The sequence below is a fragment of the Grampus griseus genome, assembly GCF_964374135.1.
Source record: "Grampus griseus genome assembly, chromosome: 19".
NCBI classification, from domain to species: domain Eukaryota; kingdom Metazoa; phylum Chordata; class Mammalia; order Artiodactyla; family Delphinidae; genus Grampus; species Grampus griseus.
Window position 1 is genome coordinate 54,244,250 of NC_139013.1, and position 19,925 is coordinate 54,264,174.

General features: G+C 50.7%; 1 protein-coding gene across 1 annotated transcript in view; it reads left to right on the forward strand.

The window, feature by feature from the left end:
* ATP2C2 (ATPase secretory pathway Ca2+ transporting 2) overlaps positions 1-19,925 on the forward strand; it is a gene marked incomplete at its 5' end in the record, with an annotated part of 73,080 nt that overhangs the window by 29,440 nt on the left and 23,715 nt on the right. The window contains 7 exons of the mRNA XM_082676385.1: positions 6,558-6,647; positions 7,933-7,968; positions 8,073-8,134; positions 12,011-12,119; positions 16,735-16,884; positions 16,963-17,031; positions 17,364-17,439. Coding sequence (XP_082532511.1) covers positions 6,558-6,647; positions 7,933-7,968; positions 8,073-8,134; positions 12,011-12,119; positions 16,735-16,884; positions 16,963-17,031; positions 17,364-17,439 — 592 coding nt within the window. The remainder of the gene's footprint in view (positions 1-6,557; positions 6,648-7,932; positions 7,969-8,072; positions 8,135-12,010; positions 12,120-16,734; positions 16,885-16,962; positions 17,032-17,363; positions 17,440-19,925) is intronic.

Genomic DNA, 19,925 nt, shown 5'->3' on the forward strand with positions numbered 1-19,925 from the left:
ACAGGATGCCCTGTTAACATTTGAATTTCACATACATAAAAAAAAACTGTTCTTTTTTTTAATCTATGTCCCAAATGTTGCATGGGACCTACTTATACTTAAAAAAAAAAAGTTCCTTGTTTATCTGAAATTCACATTTAACTGGGTGACCTGTAGTTTATCTGGCAACCAGGGCCCAGAGTCACGCAGTAGGTAGCGGCACTGCTGGGAAGTGAAGCCAGACATCTGGTTGCAGAGCCCCGGCCCCCTTAGCCTCTGCCATTGGTGCTGAATGCGTGGTGCGTGAGTCAAACGCCTGGAAGCCATTGGGAAGGGGGAAAAAATGGAAATAGACACGGCTGCAAATTCCCGTCTAGAAATCAGCCCCCCACCCCCCCAGTACCAGCTCTGAAAGTTCCAGTTAACAGGCAGAACTTCCCATGAAGCCATGGGAACGTGAAGCCATGCAGATTGCCTCAGTGTCCCCTCTGGCCTTTTGCACCCTCTCCCAGCCCCGACACCTCCCTCTTAGCCTAACTCAGGGCTGCCCGGCTTCAGCTGCCTTCCCCTGGCTCACATTTAGGGCTCTCTCGATTGGTCAGTTCAGGGACCAATCACAGCCCTCCTTGCAGCATCCTCACCTTCCTTTCTCCTCCAGTTCCCACCCCGCTCATTGGTCGGTTCTCAGTGCCCTAGGGATGTCATTCATGGACGCATTTTGGCCCCAAAATAGGCTTCTAGGTATGCAGGTGGTTCTGGGCAACCCAGAAACTTCCTGGAATCCCAGTGTTGGGAAGAGGCAGCAGAGGCTCCTGGAAGGTGAAGTTCAGGGAAGGGGGCAGACATGCAGGCTGTGAGGGACATTCTCCCTTCTGGAGTGGGGCCTTGGTCAGTTCTGCCCTGGCTGCCCCTTCCACTAGGACCTGCTCACCTGGCCTCTACCTCACGCCAAGGGCTGTCCTCCAGCCAGGGCCTTTCCGGGAATGCAATCTCTTCAGTTTCTAAGAGCAGGAAACGTGCTTATTCTTCTTAACCTCATCAGTTCAGGAATCCATCTCAGGGAATCCTCGCGGGATTGGAAGGAAGCTCCCAATGGCCGTGTTTACCCGCCCTTGATGGGCACAGGAAGTCCACGTGCTCTCACTTATTAATTCTTTTTGTTCATTGAGCATCTGCTGCATGCCAGATGCTGTGATTCTCCTGTCTGTCACCTGCAGTGACAGGGAACTCAACCACTTCACGAGGCAGCCCTGCTTCTCCGTCTCAGGAGACTCACCATGAGGAATTCTACCTTAGCGTGACCCGAGATCCCTGTCCTGGAGTCATGAAGCGAAGGTAGAGGAGAGTCAGCCGGGTTCAGATCCCACTTCAGCCTTGGGACTGTTACTCCTCCTTGAGCCTCAATTGTCCCCATCTAGAAAATAGGCCTAATAAGTACCTCCTGTTCTGAGTTTTACAAAAGAAGAGGCTTAGCCCGTATTGAGTGCCTAGTAAAGCTTGCCCCAGGTCCCAGTGTCTGCCGGTTAGCCCTGGTTTGATTTGAGCGTAGCTGTTAAGAGCACAGGTGTTGGAGTTGCCTGATCTCATTCAATCCTTGGCAATTCAGTTTCTTTCAGAGCCCCAGGTTGGTCATGTATCAAGCAGGACTCCTTAACAGTACCTGTGTCATGGGGCTGGGAGGAGCCTACGAAATGATGCAGGGAAAGCACTGAGCGCAGGGCGTGGCCTGGAGGAGGTGCTCGGGAAATGCTGGTTGTTGCGGTTGTTACTGTTCATTGTAATGAACGTCTCCCGTGTACCACCATTTCACCGCACAGTAAGGTTTCAACAGACCGCTTTCTGCCTGTCCCCCTTTACTTGTGGGCTTAGAAGGGGCCCCAAGAGCCAGAAGAGTCTGATTATCTGTGGCCAGGGCAGCCCTAGTGGCACGTGGTGGGATCTTCCCATTGGATCTGACACTTGTGTGCCGTGTCTCACGGTGACTCACCTGTCTTGCGTGGGAGAGGGCAGGTGCTTGGGATGGTCTCCTGGAGGGCAAGGAGGGAGGGAGGCTGATGGTATCAGTGTCAGTCTGGAGGGTTGCTCAGGTCCAGCCTCACGGGGAGGGGGTGAGATTATGGGCTTGGGATTAGAGTTCAGGGTGAGGCCAGCACCTGGTCCCAGCTCTCAGAGCATCCTGGCCGGGACTGTGGACCCATGAGCTAGCCCTGAGCCCATGGCTGGAGGGGTCCCTTGTGCAGAAACAGGCACCCTGCTCTCTGAGTCTTCACTGGGTACAGCCTGCAGGGAGGGAGGGAGCTGCCAGCCAGGGCCGGGAGAGGTGAGGGCAGGGATCCAGGCGGCGGCGCAGCAGTGACCTGGCCAGGAGGACGCGCCGCCGGGGCAGTACAGACCCACTGCTGATCCGCACCGTGCTGGGTGACCGGGGTCAGGAGCTCCAACCCCACCAAGCCTCCGATTCGCCCACCTAGCGATGGGCGTTGGCTGTTCGTTCATTCATTCTAGATAAACGCCTTTTGTGCTCCTGGCCAGGTCGAGGCACTGTGCATAGAGCAGTGGCCTAAACCGAGTTTCTGGTTTCAGGGAAACAGACACTCGGTGAGTGATACAGCACCCAGTGGGCGTGGCCTGAGGAGAGGAGTCAAGACAGGAGTGAGGACGTGCCAGTGGGGAGCCGGGTGGTCAGCAGGGGCATCTGACTGGTGTCTGGAGGGGGCGATGTCTGAGCAGAGACCCAGTGAAGTGAGGAGAGGAGCCGTGGTAGGGTCTGGATGAAGGATGCGGCAGGAGGGGGACGTGCAAAGGCCCTGAGGAGAGGCCTGGTGCATGTGGGGTAACCCGGCCTCGGAAGGTGGCCTGGAGAATGCAGGTGCATGACAGGTGTTCAGGGCGTATTTGTGCCCCCTCCCCGCTCACTTCTGTCCAACCGGGTGGGAAGTCTATGATGGGCTCGGGGCTGAAATAAAATCTTATTCTTAACTCCACTGAACTGAGGGGTTCTCCTTCCCTGTGCAAGGTTGAATAGCATCCCCTCAAAATTCACATCTATCTGGAACCTCAGTCTTATTTGGAAATAAGGTCTCTGCAGATGTGATTAGTGAGGATGAGGTCATACTGGGTTAGGGTGGGCCCCTATCCAGTGACTGGTGTCCTTAGAAGAGACTCAGACACACACAGAGGGGAGAAGGCCCTGTGACAGCAGAGGTGGAGTGATGTGTCTACAAGCCAAGGAGTGCCGGCAATACCAGGAACTGGAATAGTCAGGAAAGGTTCCTCCCCTAGGAGACCCCGGGGCCTCCAGAGAGAGCACGGCCCTGCCGACACCTTGATTCTGGACTTCCGGCCTCCAGAACTGTGAGAGAATAAGTGTCTTGTTTTAAGCCCCCCAGGTTGTCATTTATCACCACATCCCCAGGACACCAATATACTGTTAGCCGGCTTGCCCTTGTATCTGGCCCTTCATCCTCCCTGGACTTCCAAGGAAAGGGTGTGTCCCTCTCTGGGGTGGTGGTGTTTGGCCGTGGCTGTGAGCTCTGCTGGGCAGCTGTGAGTCTAGCCCAAGGACTCTCGGCAGCCCCTTCCCTCTGCAAACTGCCCCCAATCCCCTTACCCCCATCTCCGGTGCTTCCAGGTGCTCTCAGGACCAAAACTGGAACTTCTCTGACCAAAACCTTTTATTAGGGAAAATTTCAAAAAGATACATTAGGAGGGAGGATAAGATAATAAACCCCATGTATCCAGCATCTAGTTTCACTAATTGTCAACCCGTTTTGCCCCATTTTTTATCCCCCTTTTTCCTCTGCAGCATTTTAAAGCAAATTCTAGATACTGAATCATTTTACCATCTATACTTTGATGTGTATCTCTGCCCTGGAGGACATTGTTCTTTCTCTCTCTCTCTCTCTCTCTCTTTTATTTTTTATTTATTTATTTATTTTTGGCCGCCCTGTGCGGCACGCAGGATCCTAGCTCCCCAACCGGGGATCGAACCCGTGCCCCCTGCAGTGGAAGCTCAGAGTCCCAACCACTGGACCACCAGGGAAGACTGTCTTTTTTTGTTGTTTTTTTTTTAAACCATAACAACAATACTGTTATCCCACTAAGACCATGTGCGCTTCTTTCACATCATCCAGTGCCTGGTTCAGAGCTGGTTTTCCCCACATGCCTCAAAGGCACCTCTTCACAGTTGATTTGTTAGTGCCCTTTAAATCGAATCTCTTTTCCTAATCTGTGGACTCATGCCCATGGAATGGCTTATAAGATCCGTAAAATGGATGGATAGTTTATTTACATGTTGAAGACATCGCTCTTGGGAAGAAGCCTGTAGCTAATTGAATAAGGTCCATCTCAGGAACTTTGATGCAGGTTTCAAGTTTTTGTGGGAAGCTCTTTCGCGGGTCTCCCGGGGTTGACTCCCACCCGTGTGTCTCAGACCGGAGCACCGGGGCTCCCAGGCAAGCTGGCTTTGAGGTGTGGTTCTCTCTGAAGGTGTGGTGACCCCCCCCACCCCAGCCCAGCCCAGCCCTGGCAAGGATCGATGGGAAAGCTTCCCTGAGGGCCAGCTATTGGATCAAGAGCCCTGATAAGAGGGACCGTTTTCTGGAGCTCAGGCAGCCACGATTCCTCCCTTTGACCAGTGTTTATCCAGTGCCTTTTGGAATCAGTCTTGGTCCTTCTGGCTCCCGTGTACCGAGCATCCACTGTGTGCCACCCACTGGGCAGGTCACTCTATCCTCCTTATGCCCTTTAGTCCTCCCATCAGCCGAGAGAGGCTGGAGAAGTCAGAGGCTCGCTCGAGGTCTGTCAATGAGCTCATGGTGGAGACAGCTGGAATTCTATCAGATTCCTGAGCTCTCGCCTGCCTCCCCATGTGCTCAGATCCCCTTCTAGGTCCTGGAGGGATTGGGGACCCCAGGATGGGCATGGCCTGTATGCTTAGGAAGATTACATTCTAGCAGAGAATAGAGACAAATAATTTGATACAGACGCAGAAAAATTGTAGCTAAGAAGGTGAAATACATTCGAGTTGCCCAGTCTTGAGGATTCACAATAGATGCGGTGGCTAACACCGGGTGGCCCGTGAGCTGACCGCAAAGTGCCCTGTCCCTCATTCAGAGGAGTTAAAGCACAGCAGTTCTGGGGTGAGAGGCATTAAATCCCTTCATGTACCACACTGGCATGATGCTGATGTGCTTCTTTCTGTCAGCAGTACGAATCACACATCTGATCACATTTCCCTTTTTGCCTTTGCTGCTGGGAAGCTCAGAGCCAGAGGTACAGCCCCAATTTAAACAACCATGATTTGCTTATTGATATTTTGACTCCCACCCTGATCCTCATCTTTGGTCTACTCTCTCCGATCCTGTCTTTATATGTTTGTGTTTATGCTTCCTTTCACTTGTCTGTAACCATTGAAATGTATGTGTGAAATGAGACAGATACAGTAGTCCCCCCTTACCTGTGGAGGGTACATGCCAAGACCCCAAAGGATGGCTGAAACAGTTGATAGTACCAAACCCTATATATACTATGTTTTTTCCTGTACATACATATCTATGATACAGTTTAATTAATAAATTAGGCACAGCAAGAGATTACCAGCAGTAATAATAAAATAGAACCATTATAACAATATACTGTAATCAAAGCCGTGTGAATTAATCTCTCTCTCTCTCTCAAAATATCTCATTGTACTGTACTCACCTTTCTTTTCCTTGTGATGATGTGAGACGGTACAATGCCTACATGAAGAGCTGAAGTGACGGGAGTGACGCAGGCATTGTGACATAGAAGGAAGCTTATCTGCTTCATGTCATCCTGGATCATTGAGCCACGAGGGTGTCAGCGGTTGGATGCCAGGAGCAGGGGATGTGTTTGGTTAGGGATCCCAGGCAGGATGGAATGGGATAGCACAGACTTCATTATGCTACGCAGAATGGCACAGAATTTTAAACTTATGAATTATGTATTTCTGGAATTTTCCATGTAATAGCTTTGGACCACAGTTGACCGCAGGTCACTGAGACTGTGGAAAGCAAAACCACCGATAAGAGAAGACCACTGTACATAAAATCATAAAGTAAAAATCCTTTGGGAAGTTTCTGGAACACGTTTTCTCAGGAGGGACATCTCTGGAGCTCCCAGAGGCAGTTACAAGAGTGAGTCGTTGTGATTGGGACACACAGGATTGCAGCCCTGGTGTGGTGAGAGGGGACCCCTTGGCCATGCTGGGCCAGGGCTGGCATCCCACCAGAGGGGAGGATTCTGACCTGAGCATCGTGGAGATGTGGCAAAGCAAGACCAAGAACTCAAAGGCAGGGCCGGGGCTGGCGTCTTGACAGGGACAGTGTCAGGATGACCCCAGGAAGTCGATGTCAGTGAAACTGCAATGGTGGGTCTTCAGGTGGTGGAGAACCATCGGGTGGCGGTGGTCCTCGTCTCCCAGCCCGCGCATCACTGTAGGGTTGGCCTGGAAGCGGGCTGTGAGTGAAGAGCTCACGCTGCTACACGGGAGAAAGCCCAGTCTCTGATCTCTGTGAGCCCAGAAAAGATCCCCCTGCCCTGTGTTCATTTTTCAGTTTAAGAACCCCCTGATCCTACTGCTTCTGGCCTCTGCCTTGGTGAGCGTCCTCACGAAGGAGTACGAGGATGCCATCAGCATCGCCATGGTGAGTGCACCCCGTGGGGGGCAGTGCCCCATCCCAGACCCGGCTGCCAAGGGGCTTGCTGAGTCTGTGCTTGTCTTTGTTATGCAAGGAAAAAAGAGTTTGGCTGTAGATTTTTTTAGAAAAAGAAAACACAACAGAAAGAAAGGACAGGAAATCCACATCCTTCTCTACCCCCAAATAGGGCGTCCTGGTTCCCTGGCCGTCGCTCTCTTGGCGGTTATGCTGGTGGCTTCTGGTTCTTTGCCGTCAGGAACAATGTTGTAATGCACTCCTCCCCTGTGACCCGTGGGTGGAATTGCCGGATCCTGGCTGTGTGCGCAGTACAAAGAATAATTGCTCGGGGACTTCCCCGGCGGTCCACTGGTTAAGACTCTGCGCTTCCGCCGCAGGGGACGTGGGTTCGATCCCTGGTCAGGGAACTAAGATCCCACATCCTGTGTGGTGCGTCCAAAAAAACAAAAACAAAACAAAACAAGAATCATCGTTCGTAATCATTACACAGAGAGAACCGTTGGGCACCTTTAAAAAAAATGTTTTTTTAATTTTAAAAATCATCCGTTTTAAAGTGAATAATTCAGGGACATTTACTCCATTCACAATGTTGTGCCACCACCACCTCTGTCTAGTTCCAAAATGTTTTCCTCACCCTAAAAGAGATCCCCTACCCATTACACAGATGCTCTCCTCCCCCGCCCCCCCCCCCCCGCCAACCAGCCCCTTGAAACCACCATCGCTTTCTGTCCCCACGGATTTACCTGTTCTGGGTAGTTCCTATAAATGGACTCATACAGTACGTGACCTTCTAAATGTGGCTCTGAACATATTCTGATGACTTTTGTTCCTGCCTCCTTCTATCTGTCAAGTGCCGTCTTTTAAAATACAAAAACAGACTCCTTCCTACAAAAACAGACTCCTTCCGTGCCGTGGAATTCGATGCTTCTGTTCGAAAGCCTGAGGCTAGGTCCGCATCTTCTGATGTGGACTGATGTTTATTAGCTGCTGTTGAGATATAAACGATTACCTCTGTACTAGCTGATCCTGTGTTGTACGTGTATCTATGCTGAAAAATCTAGAAGGATAACCCCCAGATGTGAACCTCTAGGTGGCAGAATTGGAGGTGCTTTTCTGGCTCGTCTGTTTTCTAAATTTCTGCACAGTGTTCTTATTTTGCAAGAAAAAAGGAAATAATATTTTGCAGGACGATGCCCCCTCCTTGCCTCCCCCGGGCTCGTTCGCCTGCTCGTTGGGCAGCTGGGTGTTAACGTCCCTCCCGTTTGCCCCCTAGGCCGTGCTAATGGTGGTCACCGTCGCCTTCATCCAGGTGTGTAATGTGTGTCCTGAAGTCCTGGGCGGGGTCGCCCGGGCTGATGGGAGCTCCGTGGAAGCCTCCCTCTTAAACACCACGTTTCACATGCTTCCTACCAGGAGTACAGGTCAGAGAAATCTCTGGAAGAGCTGACCAAGCTGGTGCCTCCCGAATGTAACTGGTAAGTCAGAGACCCCCCTGGGACTTTTTGGTTCCTCAGAGGAGCCAGGGGGCTGGTGAGTTTGACAAAAAGGTTGGCAATATTTATATCCTTTGTAATGTGATATGGGAGAAGCATGTCTCACTGGGGGTTGGGAAACCTGGTCTCTCTGCCCCGCCGGCCGATTGCTACATGTCTTTGGGTGTGTCGTTCAACCTCTCTGGGCCTCCGCTGTCACTGGTGTCTAATCAGGGCGCCCGGCCTGGGGGCCACGGGTGACGGGAGTGGCTTTGGGGAGAGGGTGGCCCACAAAACCTGTGATGAAGTGTGCAAAAACGTGTGCATTTTTCCTAGGGAGGCATTCGGAATTTTCACTGGATTCTCAAAGGGGGGCTCGGAAGAGGCTGAGAGGCGGGGCTTGAAGGAGCTGAGGCATCAGAACTCTGGCTGAAGGGGGTGGACAGCTCAGTAATGAACTCCGGTCATTTGCTCAGCTGCCCGCCAGCCTCTTTCCTGCCCGGACATTCCTGCTTTGCCATTTGGTTATCACACAGCCCTCCCCAGAGACATTTAAAAAGGAAAAAAGGAAGACGAAAATGTCTCCCCATTCCTCCTGGGCCTGTCTGCTTAGCGCAGTGCTGCGCCATAGGACTTTCTGGAATGTTCTGTCATGTGTGCTGCCTGGGACGCATCACTAGTCCCGTATGGCTACTGAGGACTTCACCCGAGGAACTGAAGTCTTCCCTTTATTTAACTTGAATTCAAATAGCCTCACAGGCTAGTGGTTGCAGTCTCGGACAGCTCAGCGTAGAGGATGTTCAGGGGCTGCCGCCATGGGTAAAGGGAGCCGCAGAGGCAGAAGGGAGAAGGTTTGTTTTTGGTTTTTAATTTATTTATTTATTTTTGGCTGTGTTGGGTCTTCGTTGCTGCACGCGGGCTTTCTCTAGCTGCGGCGAGCGGGGGCTGCTCTTCATTGCGGTGCGCAGGCGTCTCACTGCGGTGGCTTCTCTTGTTGCAGAGAACGGGCTCTAGGCACGCGGGCTCAGTAGTTGTGGTGCGTGGGCTCAGTAGTTGTGGTGCGTGGGCTCTAGAGAGCAGTCTCAGTAGTTGTGGCGCACAGGCTTAGTTGCTCCACGGCATGTGGGATCTTCCCAGCAGGGCTCGAACCCGTGTCCCCTGCATTGGCAGGCAGGTTCTTAACCACTGCACCACCAGGGAAGCCCCGGGAGAATGTTATAGGCTTGATTTTTTTTGTCCATTTAATTTTTTAGTGTATCAGTAATGCCTATGTTATTTTCCCTGTAAAAATGAAACTCTTTTGGAAAAGGCCCAGGTCTTCTCCCTTACCACTGCTAGCATCAGTTGAGGTTGTTTTAAAGTCACGTGTCTTTCCCAAATAGACATTGTTGCTCAAAAGAAAGTAACTGAAAGTATCTCGTGATCTGAGGTACTTTGGAAGGATTTAAACATACAGTAACTCTCTATTACCTGAAGGATAATTTGGGGGAAAGAACCTTAACGTGTATTTGGCAAAATGGAGCATAGGGCTGGGGGATAGAAAAATCTAGTGAGACAGAGTTCCACCTCTCATGGAAACAGCAAGCAAAGAGTATGTGTGTGCATGTGTGTGCACGCACATGTGTGTGTGCATGTGTGTGTGTGTGTGTGTGTGTGTGTGGGAACAGGCAGAGAATAATGAGTAACAAAATAGAGACCAGAAGAGCACGATGTGAAAGCATGAGAGAGGATGAGTCAATTCTAGAAGGTTCATCAGGGGGCAGTAAAAACGTCTGGGCCTAATGATTGGATGAACAAGGCTGTCAGAAATCCAGACGTGTGATGTGTGACGTAATCCTATAAGCGGACGGAAGTATCTATGATTTAAACAGCTTGATGAGCTGATCTTAAGTTTAAATATCAAGTCTTGGCCTTTTGGATGAATAGTGTGCATTATTGATGTCCCTGGAAGTCACTTCTGAAAGATATTTTTATTTTCAAGAGCAGCGGAGGCAGACAGGCTGGTAGTGTTGAAAGAGCACTGAAGGGACACAGCCTCACTCCCCGAGTCCCTGAGACCCGTGTCACAAATCGGGAACAGCATCTGCCCTGCAGACACTTCCTATGTTACCTCCATCCTTTATGCATTCACTAAATACTTACTACGCACCTACTGTGTGCAGGGAGGTATTGTCCCAAGCGAAGCGATGGGAAGGCCCTGGCCTTCGGGGCGCTCACGTTTCTAACAGGGGAGCCAGATGATGAAGTGAAGGATGAGATGATTTTGGAATGTGGCAGGTGCATTAAAGCCAAAAAGACCCCCTGAAACCCAAAGCCGCACAAAAATTAGAAGGAAGAGAACCTCACGGAGATGCGGTAGTGACGAGGGGAGGTGTGGGAACTACCTTAAATAACTGGCTGTCAGCCCACCCTGATCTGACATTTAAGGAGGAGCTGACCTTTAGGTTGAGGACTGAGAAACAGCAGGAGCCAGCCATGGGAAGAGCTGAGGGAAGAGCAGATGTATATCTGATAGGCACTCTTGGATACAAAACCCAGAAAATTCAGCTGTGCAAACCACAAGGAAATTGTGTTGTCTTATGGTAAGGGATCTGAGTAGGGGGGTGGATGCTGGGGTTAGTTAATTCAAGATGGTACCAAGGACCTGGTGCCTTTTATCCTCAGCTTGTTAGCTTTGTTCTTGGGCCAGCTTCCCTCATGATCCCAAAATGGCTGCCACAGCTCCGGGCATCACAGCCAGGTATAAAAAGGTCCAACAGAAGAAGAGGCCATCTCTGTGTGTGTGTGTGTGTGTGTGTGTGTGTGTGTGTGTGTGTGTGTGTGTGTGTGTGTGTGTGTGTACGTGTACAGAGTGAAAAAAACTTTCTCTCAAGCCCCCAGGAAATATCCACTCCTGTCTCTTAGGCCAGTATTGTAGATCATGCCTGTCCCTATGCCGGTCATGGCAGGCGCTGGGATCACCCTGATGGTCTCAGCCACTCAGGACCCACCCGCTAGAGCACTGCGCAGTGGGGAGAAGGGCGGTACCTGAATAAGATTGAATTCTGTTAACAGGGAAGAGGGGAATGTCTGCTCCAGCATTCCAGGTCAGCAAAGACCTTGAGACTAGAAGGAGTTGGGTGCATTCGGGGGCGGGGTGACAGGAGGCAGGGCCTCTGGGTTTGACTCCAAGGTGACTGGAGACGGTTGGAGTAGGAGGAAGTTGTGATCCGATTTTGTGCGTTAAGAGCTCTCTGGTTGCCACGTACAGGATGAATTGAAGGAGGTCGGAGGTGGGGTGGGCACAGGTCCATCTGGGAGGCTCCTGCCATGTCGGGCAAGGGGCAGTGTGTGGTGGGATTCCAGTGGGAGCCCATGCACAGAAGCACATCCGTGTCTAACGTTAGACGGCAGATGGCCGTGAGGAACAGTCCAGGCCCTGTGGGAGGGGGTGTCCCCAGCTTCTCGAGCACTTAAGATGCTCCTCCCAGCTTTGGCAAGCCTCTGCCATCCCTGAGGTCCCGAGCCGGGCTCTGCACACCAGAGTGCTGTGTCCTCTGAGGACAGAAGTGCCGCTAGCTGCCAGCTTCATTAAGGAATTGCTTCCCTAGACCAGCAGAAGCGTCTGGAGGCCGTGTGGCCCAGCCTTGTTTCCAGGCAGAGTGAACAGTAGTCACCCCACTTTTCAAATGAGGCTCAGGGTCTCCTAGAAGCCATACACTTTCCCAAAAGTCTTTTAGGATAGGTGAATTTAAAAAATAATAAAACCGTAAAGGCACAAGGGTTTGTCCGTAAGGGAAAGAGAAAGTGTGTTTCTGTAATCTTTGCTCAAGGTTATCAAAGTGCCTAAAAATGAGATGTCAACATGGGTGCTTTTGCTTTTTCCCATTTCAAACACAGCATAAGAGAAGGAAAACTCCATCACCTTCTTGCTCGAGACCTGGTGCCTGGAGACATCGTGTCTCTCTCTATCGGAGACCGGATCCCTGCAGACATCCGTCTCACAGAGGTGAGGGGCCCCAGACCCTGGGTCCAGGGGCCATGCAGACACTTAGCTTCTCAGAGGCAGGCGTTCTCTCTGTCTCGTGCACTGCACAGACACAGGCACGTGTGCACACAAACAGGAAGTTAGCAAGCGAGCTCATTTTAAGCATAAACCTCCTCCAATGGCATTTCACAAATTATTTCTTCTCATTTAAGTATAAGCCTAACAAACTGTGGTTATGTGATTTTTCTAGTTTACAGGAAACTGCAGTGGCAATTAAACCAGGGTGGGGCTGAGGAATGAGGGAAAAGTTGCTTCTGGAAACGGCCACGCTGATGTCGGAGAGAAACGCTATCTGACTGCTTAATCACGAGGATGGGAACAACCGGTACAGCCATAAATAGTAGCGCAAGATTTTACAAGAGCGCAGTTGGGGACATCGGGTGTGGGGCAAGCTCTGTCCCCAACCTTTGTGGGTCTCAGGGTGTCACAGCTTCACAGAACTTTTCCTGAGGCTCTCCGAGATACATTTGATTCTCGAGAAAAGCTTAAATCAAGTTCAGAGGGATCCGTCGATGGGAGTAATCTATTTTATGATCCCTGGAATACTTAAGAATATCAGCCTGATTTATTTATTTAAGGAGGACATGTTCTCAGGATGCACAGCAGGCTGTTCGAAGGGTGGCCTGGAGTGGGGGGATGGAGAGAGGCAAAGAGGCTGGGAGCTAACCCCCGGGAGCTGTGTTTACAGCATCCTGAGACAGTCTTTGAAGTAGAGGCAGAGGCCAGAGGGCACCCAGGTTTTCAAGCCCTTCTGCCTCTGGCTTTCAGATCTCCAGGCAGGGCAGGTGGGTCCCATTAGAGGAACCATCGTCCAGTGGCCAAGCCCCACGTGCGGGAAGGCTGGGGAAGCCAGTGTGACGTTGTCCATGCCTCCCCTAGGGGTGGGCTCTGCCCCACAATGTGAGGGAGTCCCCAGGTACGGAGTGGGGAGTCCACATGCCGATAGGGAGGATACGCATATACTACAGTCTCTCCAGAGAGGCAGTGTTGCTGAGTGGTTAGTGCCCTGGGACTGGGCATTAGCCGGATCCTGTCATTCATAAGCTGTGTGACCTGGAGCGAGTTGCTTACCTTCTCTTTGCCTCGGTTTCCTCATCTACCCAAGCGGTTAATGTTTATTCCCACCTCGTGGGGTTCTCCTGAAGCTGAAACGCTAAGACCTGCTGCCTGCTCGTGCAGCACCTGATGGGGGGACAGAGTCACAAATATCTGCAATCGATTTTACTGTTGATCAGTCCCAGGCTCTACAACAGTTCTTTGAAACAATTTTTTAAACCCCAAATGACTCCTTTCCTACTTCAGCTGGTTTTCTTCCTGCCCCGCTTCTGTCAAATGAAATTGTGCCTGGTCATTGCCACCACGAGGACTTTTTTCAAGGCTGCGAGCCGCCAACACTCTACAGGTTTCCTTTTTTGTCCTTTTGCAACTCCAGTGAACAATCAATAGCTTTGTTTACTCACAGTGGAATATTCTTCTCCACTATTAAGCTCTTAATTAGTTCCAATTAACCACATTAAGCTATTAATTGGTTCCCTTGCATCTTTCAGCCTCCAGAGGCCGCCCGCATTCCTGGGCTTGTGGCCTCAAATTGCTCCAACCGCTGCTTCTGTCTTTGTACTTCCTTCTCTCAGACACTTCTCTGATCCTCCTCTTAAAAGGACCCTTGTGATGACATTTAGGCCCCATCAGGATCATCCAGGGTAATCTCCGCATCGCAAGGTCCTTAATTCAGTCACATCTGCAAAGGCTGTTTTGCCATTAAGGTAACACTTTCACGTGTTCCAAGGATTAGGACTTGGGTGTCTTTGGGGGATCGGATGGGCGGGGGCTATTACTCAGCCCAGCACACTCAAAGCCCTCCTCTAAGCCTCTCTGCCCTCCCTCCCTGCCTCAGGGCACCCCTCCCCATATCCTCATCACTCATTCAGTTAACAGATATTTCTTGAGCACCTACTATGTGCCAGGAACTGTGCTGCGTGCTGAGGAGGCAGTGGAGAAAACAGACGAGATCTCTGTGCTCATGGGTTTATTGCCCAGAGTAACACACAAACCACATCTACTCATGACAGGTAACGATTGCTGCAGGGGCTTGAGGGAAAAGCCCCGGGAACTCTGGGTTTCCCAAACAGGACAGACTTGCCTGGCCCAACGCAGTCACAGAGGGCTTCCTGGAGGCAGTGGCTTTTGAGCCGTCCTGGAATGGACGTGAATCAGCTGTTCTAGGCAGAGGAGGCCCAAGCTGTATGCCCAGCCCTGACTTAGAAGCCAGGCGCATTGATGCTTTCAACTGCCTGCAGGGTGTCTTCACTCAGGAGGGCCATTTCTGCCGCCAGAACCCACTTTCCACCAGCATGACTTACAGCCTTTCTCATTCCTGAGGTCTCAACTCACTGTCCCCTTCTCACTGGTCTCCCCTGACCCCTCTCCTGAGGCATCACCCCACCCCCCCGCCCTGGGTACCTGCTGCTCTTTCCAATGTCTGTTTGCTTTCATGTTTATTGCCTGTCCCTCCACAAAGTCAGGGGGTTTGTCTGTCTCGGCCCTGCTGGATTCCCAGGGCCCAGAAGAATGCCTGGCCCCTCGTAGGAGATGGATGGACAGATGGACAGATTGGCCACCTGCATTCCAGTACATCCAAACCCACACCCACCTTCGCACCTGCGTCCCCTTCCCTTCCCAGCCCCGCGCCCCATTCTTCCTGCTTCTCTGGCCATCTGCCTTCCGAGAGGCACCTTTGTCTCATCTCTCTCTTCGTTTCCTCTTTTTAAGAAAAACAGACTTTATTTTTGAGAGCCATTTTAGATTTACAGAAAAATTGAGAAGATAGTTGAGAGGATTCCCATAGATCCCACACCCTTTCCTGTAATGTCAGCATCATAGATTAGTAGGGTACCTTTGTTCCAATTAATGAACCAATCGAGGCACGTTATTATTAACTAAGGTCCATACTTTCACCAGATTGCCTTAGTTCTTCCCTAATGCCCTGTTGTTGTTGTTCCAGGGTCCCACGTTACATTTAATCATCATGTCTCTTTAGGCTCCTCTGGGCTGTGACAGTTGCTCAGACTTGCCTTGTTTTTCATGACCTTGACAGTTGTGAGGAGGGCTGGTCAGGTATTTTGTAGAATGTGCCGCAATCGGGACTTGTCTGATTAGACTTTTTTTTTTTTTTTTTTTTTTTTGCGGTATGCAGGCCTCTCACTGCTGTGGCCTCTCCCGTTGCGGAGCACAGGCTCCGGACGCGCAGGCTCAGCGGCCACGGCTCACGGGCCCAGCCGCTCCGCGGCATGTGGGATCTTCCCGGACCGGGGCACGAACCCGTGTCCCCTGCATCGGCAGGCGGACTCTCAACCACTGCGCCACCAGGGAAGCCCTCTTTTTTGCTTAAATGAGAAGGTCCTTAGGGGCAGAGCCCACCCTGATGCCTTGCATGTCCTCGGTGGTACCTGGCACAGTTCTGGCCACAGGAGACTCACCTCTTGAATGCTACCTACCGGGCCTGTGGTCAGTTTTGCAAGGTGGTTAAGAGTGCAGTTTCTGGAGCCGTCGCCTTGGCTCAGACCCTCTGCTCTGCCACTAACTAGCCGTGGAAACGTGAGCACATTTCTTAATCAGTCCATGCCTCAGTTACCCCAAACGCAGAGAGGAGAAAATACTAGCATCTTTCATGGAGTCTGTGAGGATTGAGAGATTAGCCTCGTGTGGGACTCCCCTCGTGGCACAGTGATTAAGAATCCACCTGCCAATGCAGGCGACACGGGTTTGAGCCCTGGTCCAGGAAGATCCCACATGCCGCGGAGTGGCTGGGCCCGTGCGCCACAGCTACTGAGCTTGTGAGCCACAACGACTGAGCCCACGTGCCACAACTACTGAAGCCCGCGCGCCTAGAGCCCGTGCTCCACAACAAGAGAAGCCACCGCAATGAGAAGCCCGCGTACCGCAACGAAGAGTAGCCCCCGCTCGCTGCAACTAGAGAAAGCCTGCGCGCAGCAACAAAGACCCAATGCAGCCAAAGATAAAAAATAAATTTAAAAAAAAAGAGATAAGCCTTGTAAAGTGTTGCGCGCCTGGCCTGGCGCATGGTAGGTGTTCTGGAAGTGTCACCCTGGAAACGTCTGGGTGTGTGTGCGTATCTGTGCCCGAGTATGTGTTTTGGGTGTTGACGTGACCTTAGGCTGTCACTGCATAACACGGCTCAGTGCTACTCAGACTACACAGATTGTACGGGACCTTCCAAGGCGGGTGGGATGTGGAGTGTTAAGGGAAAGACAGGATGCTCTGAGAGGGCTGTTCTAATTTAACCATTGCCTAAGTTTTTAACAATATTAAAATTTAAAATAATGTTAAAATAGGATATGAGACCTTTCTGCTTTCTGAAAGGGGCCGTACATTCAAAGCTTTTCTGTTTCCTGGAGGCATCTGAGGCTGCGTTCTGATCCTCGCTTCCTGCTTTCAGCACGTTCCTGTTTGCTGTCTGCTGGCGATGACACTAAGATGCTAGACACCGTTCTGGGCTTTGAACACCAGCTCACAGGTGGGAGGGTGGGTGCCACGCCTTCTCGCTTTGCCCCCCCAGGTCACAGACCTCCTGGTGGACGAGTCCAGTTTCACGGGAGAAGCCGAGCCGAGCAGCAAGACGGACACCCCGCTGACGGGCGGGGGCGACCTCACCACCCTGAGCAACATCGTCTTCATGGGGACCCTGGTGCAGTACGGGAAGGGACAGGTAAGCCCTGGGGGCCCTGGCCTCCGTCATCTGCAGGCTTTCAGCCTCAGAACTCAAGCTCCTCTCTCCTGTACGCAGGGCGTCGTGATCGGAACAGGAGAAAGATCCCAGTTCGGAGAAGTGTTTAAGATGATGCAGGCTGAAGAGGTGAGGGCAGTGGGGCTCTGGGTTTGTGGAAGCTGGGGTTTGAGATGATGCTCAGCTGGTGACACCAGCCCTGCCTGCTCCTTAGGAATAAGGATGATATGATTAACGTGAGTACGCTTTTTCAAATTTTTTTCTTTTAAAACATTTATTCGGATTTTTGTCAAGATAACTTACGGTGACATGCGCAGATCTGAAATGTAGCAGTCAGTGAAGTTTTATATATGTGTCCTTGTGTAATCGTCACTCAGCTTAAGACATTAAAAAATCCAGGCAGAAACTGGGGGATGCTGCTGGGATCTCATCTAACAAACCCATTGTTCTCATCCTTTCAGACGCCTAAAACTCCTCTACAAAAAAGCATGGACAAACTGGGGAAGCAATTGACACTTTTCTCATTCGGCATAATTGGTGGGTGAAGCAATTTCTGCACGGGGTCCCAGAGGGGATGGGGTGTGTGGAGGGAGCCGTCCGGAGCACCCACAGCTGTTTCTCAAATACCCTGCTACTCACCTGGGTGAGAATCAGGGTTTGGGATCAGAGGTTCTTGGACAGTAACAAGAGGTTTCTCTATCAGAACAAGCTAATGGCTGTAACAAGCAGCCCCCACATTTTAATGGCCTAACATGGTCAAAATCTATTTCTTGCCCACACCACAGTCCTTGGGCATGTTCCTGGTGAAATGGCTTTCCTGGATAGCTCACCTCCAAACACTGACTTGGGATCCCAGGCCCCTACTGTATTGTTGCTCTGCCTTCATGCAGGTCCTGGGAGGTGGGCCATAATTCTATGTAGCCAGCAGGTAGGGAAAGAGAGAATATGGAGGCTTGTGGGGGAAAATTTTTAAGGCAGGGACCAGGAAGTGATGTCATCAATTTTGCCTATTCTCGATTGGCTGGAATGAAGTCACATGGCCTACCTAACTGCAGAGGAGACTGGGAAATGTAGTCTGGTGGTGCACCCAGCCATGTTTCTATTCTACTAAGCAGGTCGTGCCTGGGCTTGTGCGTCCTGGTCTTTGGCAACACACCAAACAGCATCCACAGATGCTGCAGAGCTAAATTCAGGTCTTACTCCTGAAGATCCCCATGGGGCTGCCCTGGTCCCTTCACCTGCTCCTTCCTGCTGTCTCCAGCTCTGGTTTTGAGTCTGTGTCCTTCGTTCCCAGCTTTCAGGATCAACCAGTGCCTGGGCCACTGTAGATTCTCAATAAATGTTGGTTGAATGAATGAGTGAATAAAGAAACAAGCCAACCAACCACTGCTCATAGCATGAGCAGTGATGGGAGGAAGTACTAGAGAATCTGGCTAAACTGCAGAGCCAGTAATGTTCTTGGGAGAAACATCTGTCCCTCCTAGCAGCAGTTTTGTTGTGCTTCTGGGCATCTAGATGCAATTCATTCATTTAGTGAGTATCTTGTGACATGCTAGACCCTATGATAGGTCTGGAGCCACCAAGATGAGTCAGACACAGCTTGTGACCTTTGAAGGACCCCAGGGAAATAGGAGAGAGACGCCTGAACAAATATGAAATGTGAAGGCAGCAGTTAATTTTGCATGGGAGAGTTGGGAAGGCTCCCAGGAGGAGGTGACATTAAGTTGGGTCTTGCAGGATGGGTAGTTTGCCAAGTGAAAAAAAAAAAAAAGAAGAGATTGGGAATTCCAGACAGAGGAAAGGGTAGATTCAAAGGCATGGAAGGTATCTCCCACTCCTTCACAACTTGTAAGAGGTGGTAAATTTAGCAAAGTGTTAAGAGGATATGGTCTGAAGTCAAAGCTCTCAATTCTGTCATGCTGGGGACAGACCTGCCCACCCTTTCCTCCCTGGCCACCCCATCCCAACCTTCTAGTATCCAGTTTCCAAATGTCAACTTTGGATTTAGTGCTCAGACTTTGCTCAGTCAGTAGTTTTACTGTTTTCATGTAACTCTATGTCCTCTTCCCTCCTCTCCACCCTAGTTTGTCCTGGAGCAGTTATGGAAAATGGGTTTTACCTTAACCTGCCAGGTCTGATCCCAGCTAAGGGGGCTCTGTGCTTGTGAGAGGATTTGGAGTCCATGCTCAGGCTTGGTGGCAGAGAACTGTGATGGATTAGTGATGTCTGTCATGGACGCAGGAGGGGAAAGTGGCTCTGCATCGCCGTTCACCTGCCATCCTCGGGGTTACACTGATCAGGCTTTTGGGCTAGAATGGATGCCCACGTGGCCCCAGCTGGCCAGAGACCCTTTTACACTCTGGAGCAGGGGATGGAAACTATGACTCCCAGGCCAAATCGGGTTTGCCACCTGTTTTTGTGTGGCTCACAAGCCGAGAATTTTTTTTACATTTTTAAATGACTGAAAAAAATAGAAAAAGAAGAATATGTTATGACATTAAAGTTATATGAGATTCAAATTTCAGTGTTCACACATCTGTTTTATGGGCACACGGCCACACCCATTCACGTATTATCTATAGCTGCTTGCACACTGCAATGGCCAAGCTGAGTTGTAACAGACCATATGGCCCATAGAGCCGATGCTGTTTACTATCTGATCTGTTATATGAAGACCTTTCCACCACCTGCTCTAGACATTGCGGTTGCCAGAAGGAGACTGGGCCGTAATAATGGCCCCAAGAGCAAATACCAAGTAGATGTGCTTCAAGGCACATCGTCAAATAGATGCTCTTAGCAGGCCTTTCCACAAGACGAAATTTGTTTAAAAAAAAAAAATCCAAGTCAGAGGTCCTGCACGGTCATTGCCTCGTATCAGCCATTATTCCTCAAGTTAAATGAGAAAGTAAATTAGCATGTGCATGGCCAGGCCCATGATACCATTCAGACGTGTTTTCTTTTTAATAAATATTTGAAGAATTGCTCGGCAGAGTGGGAATTTTGAACCCTCAGAGGGTCCAAGG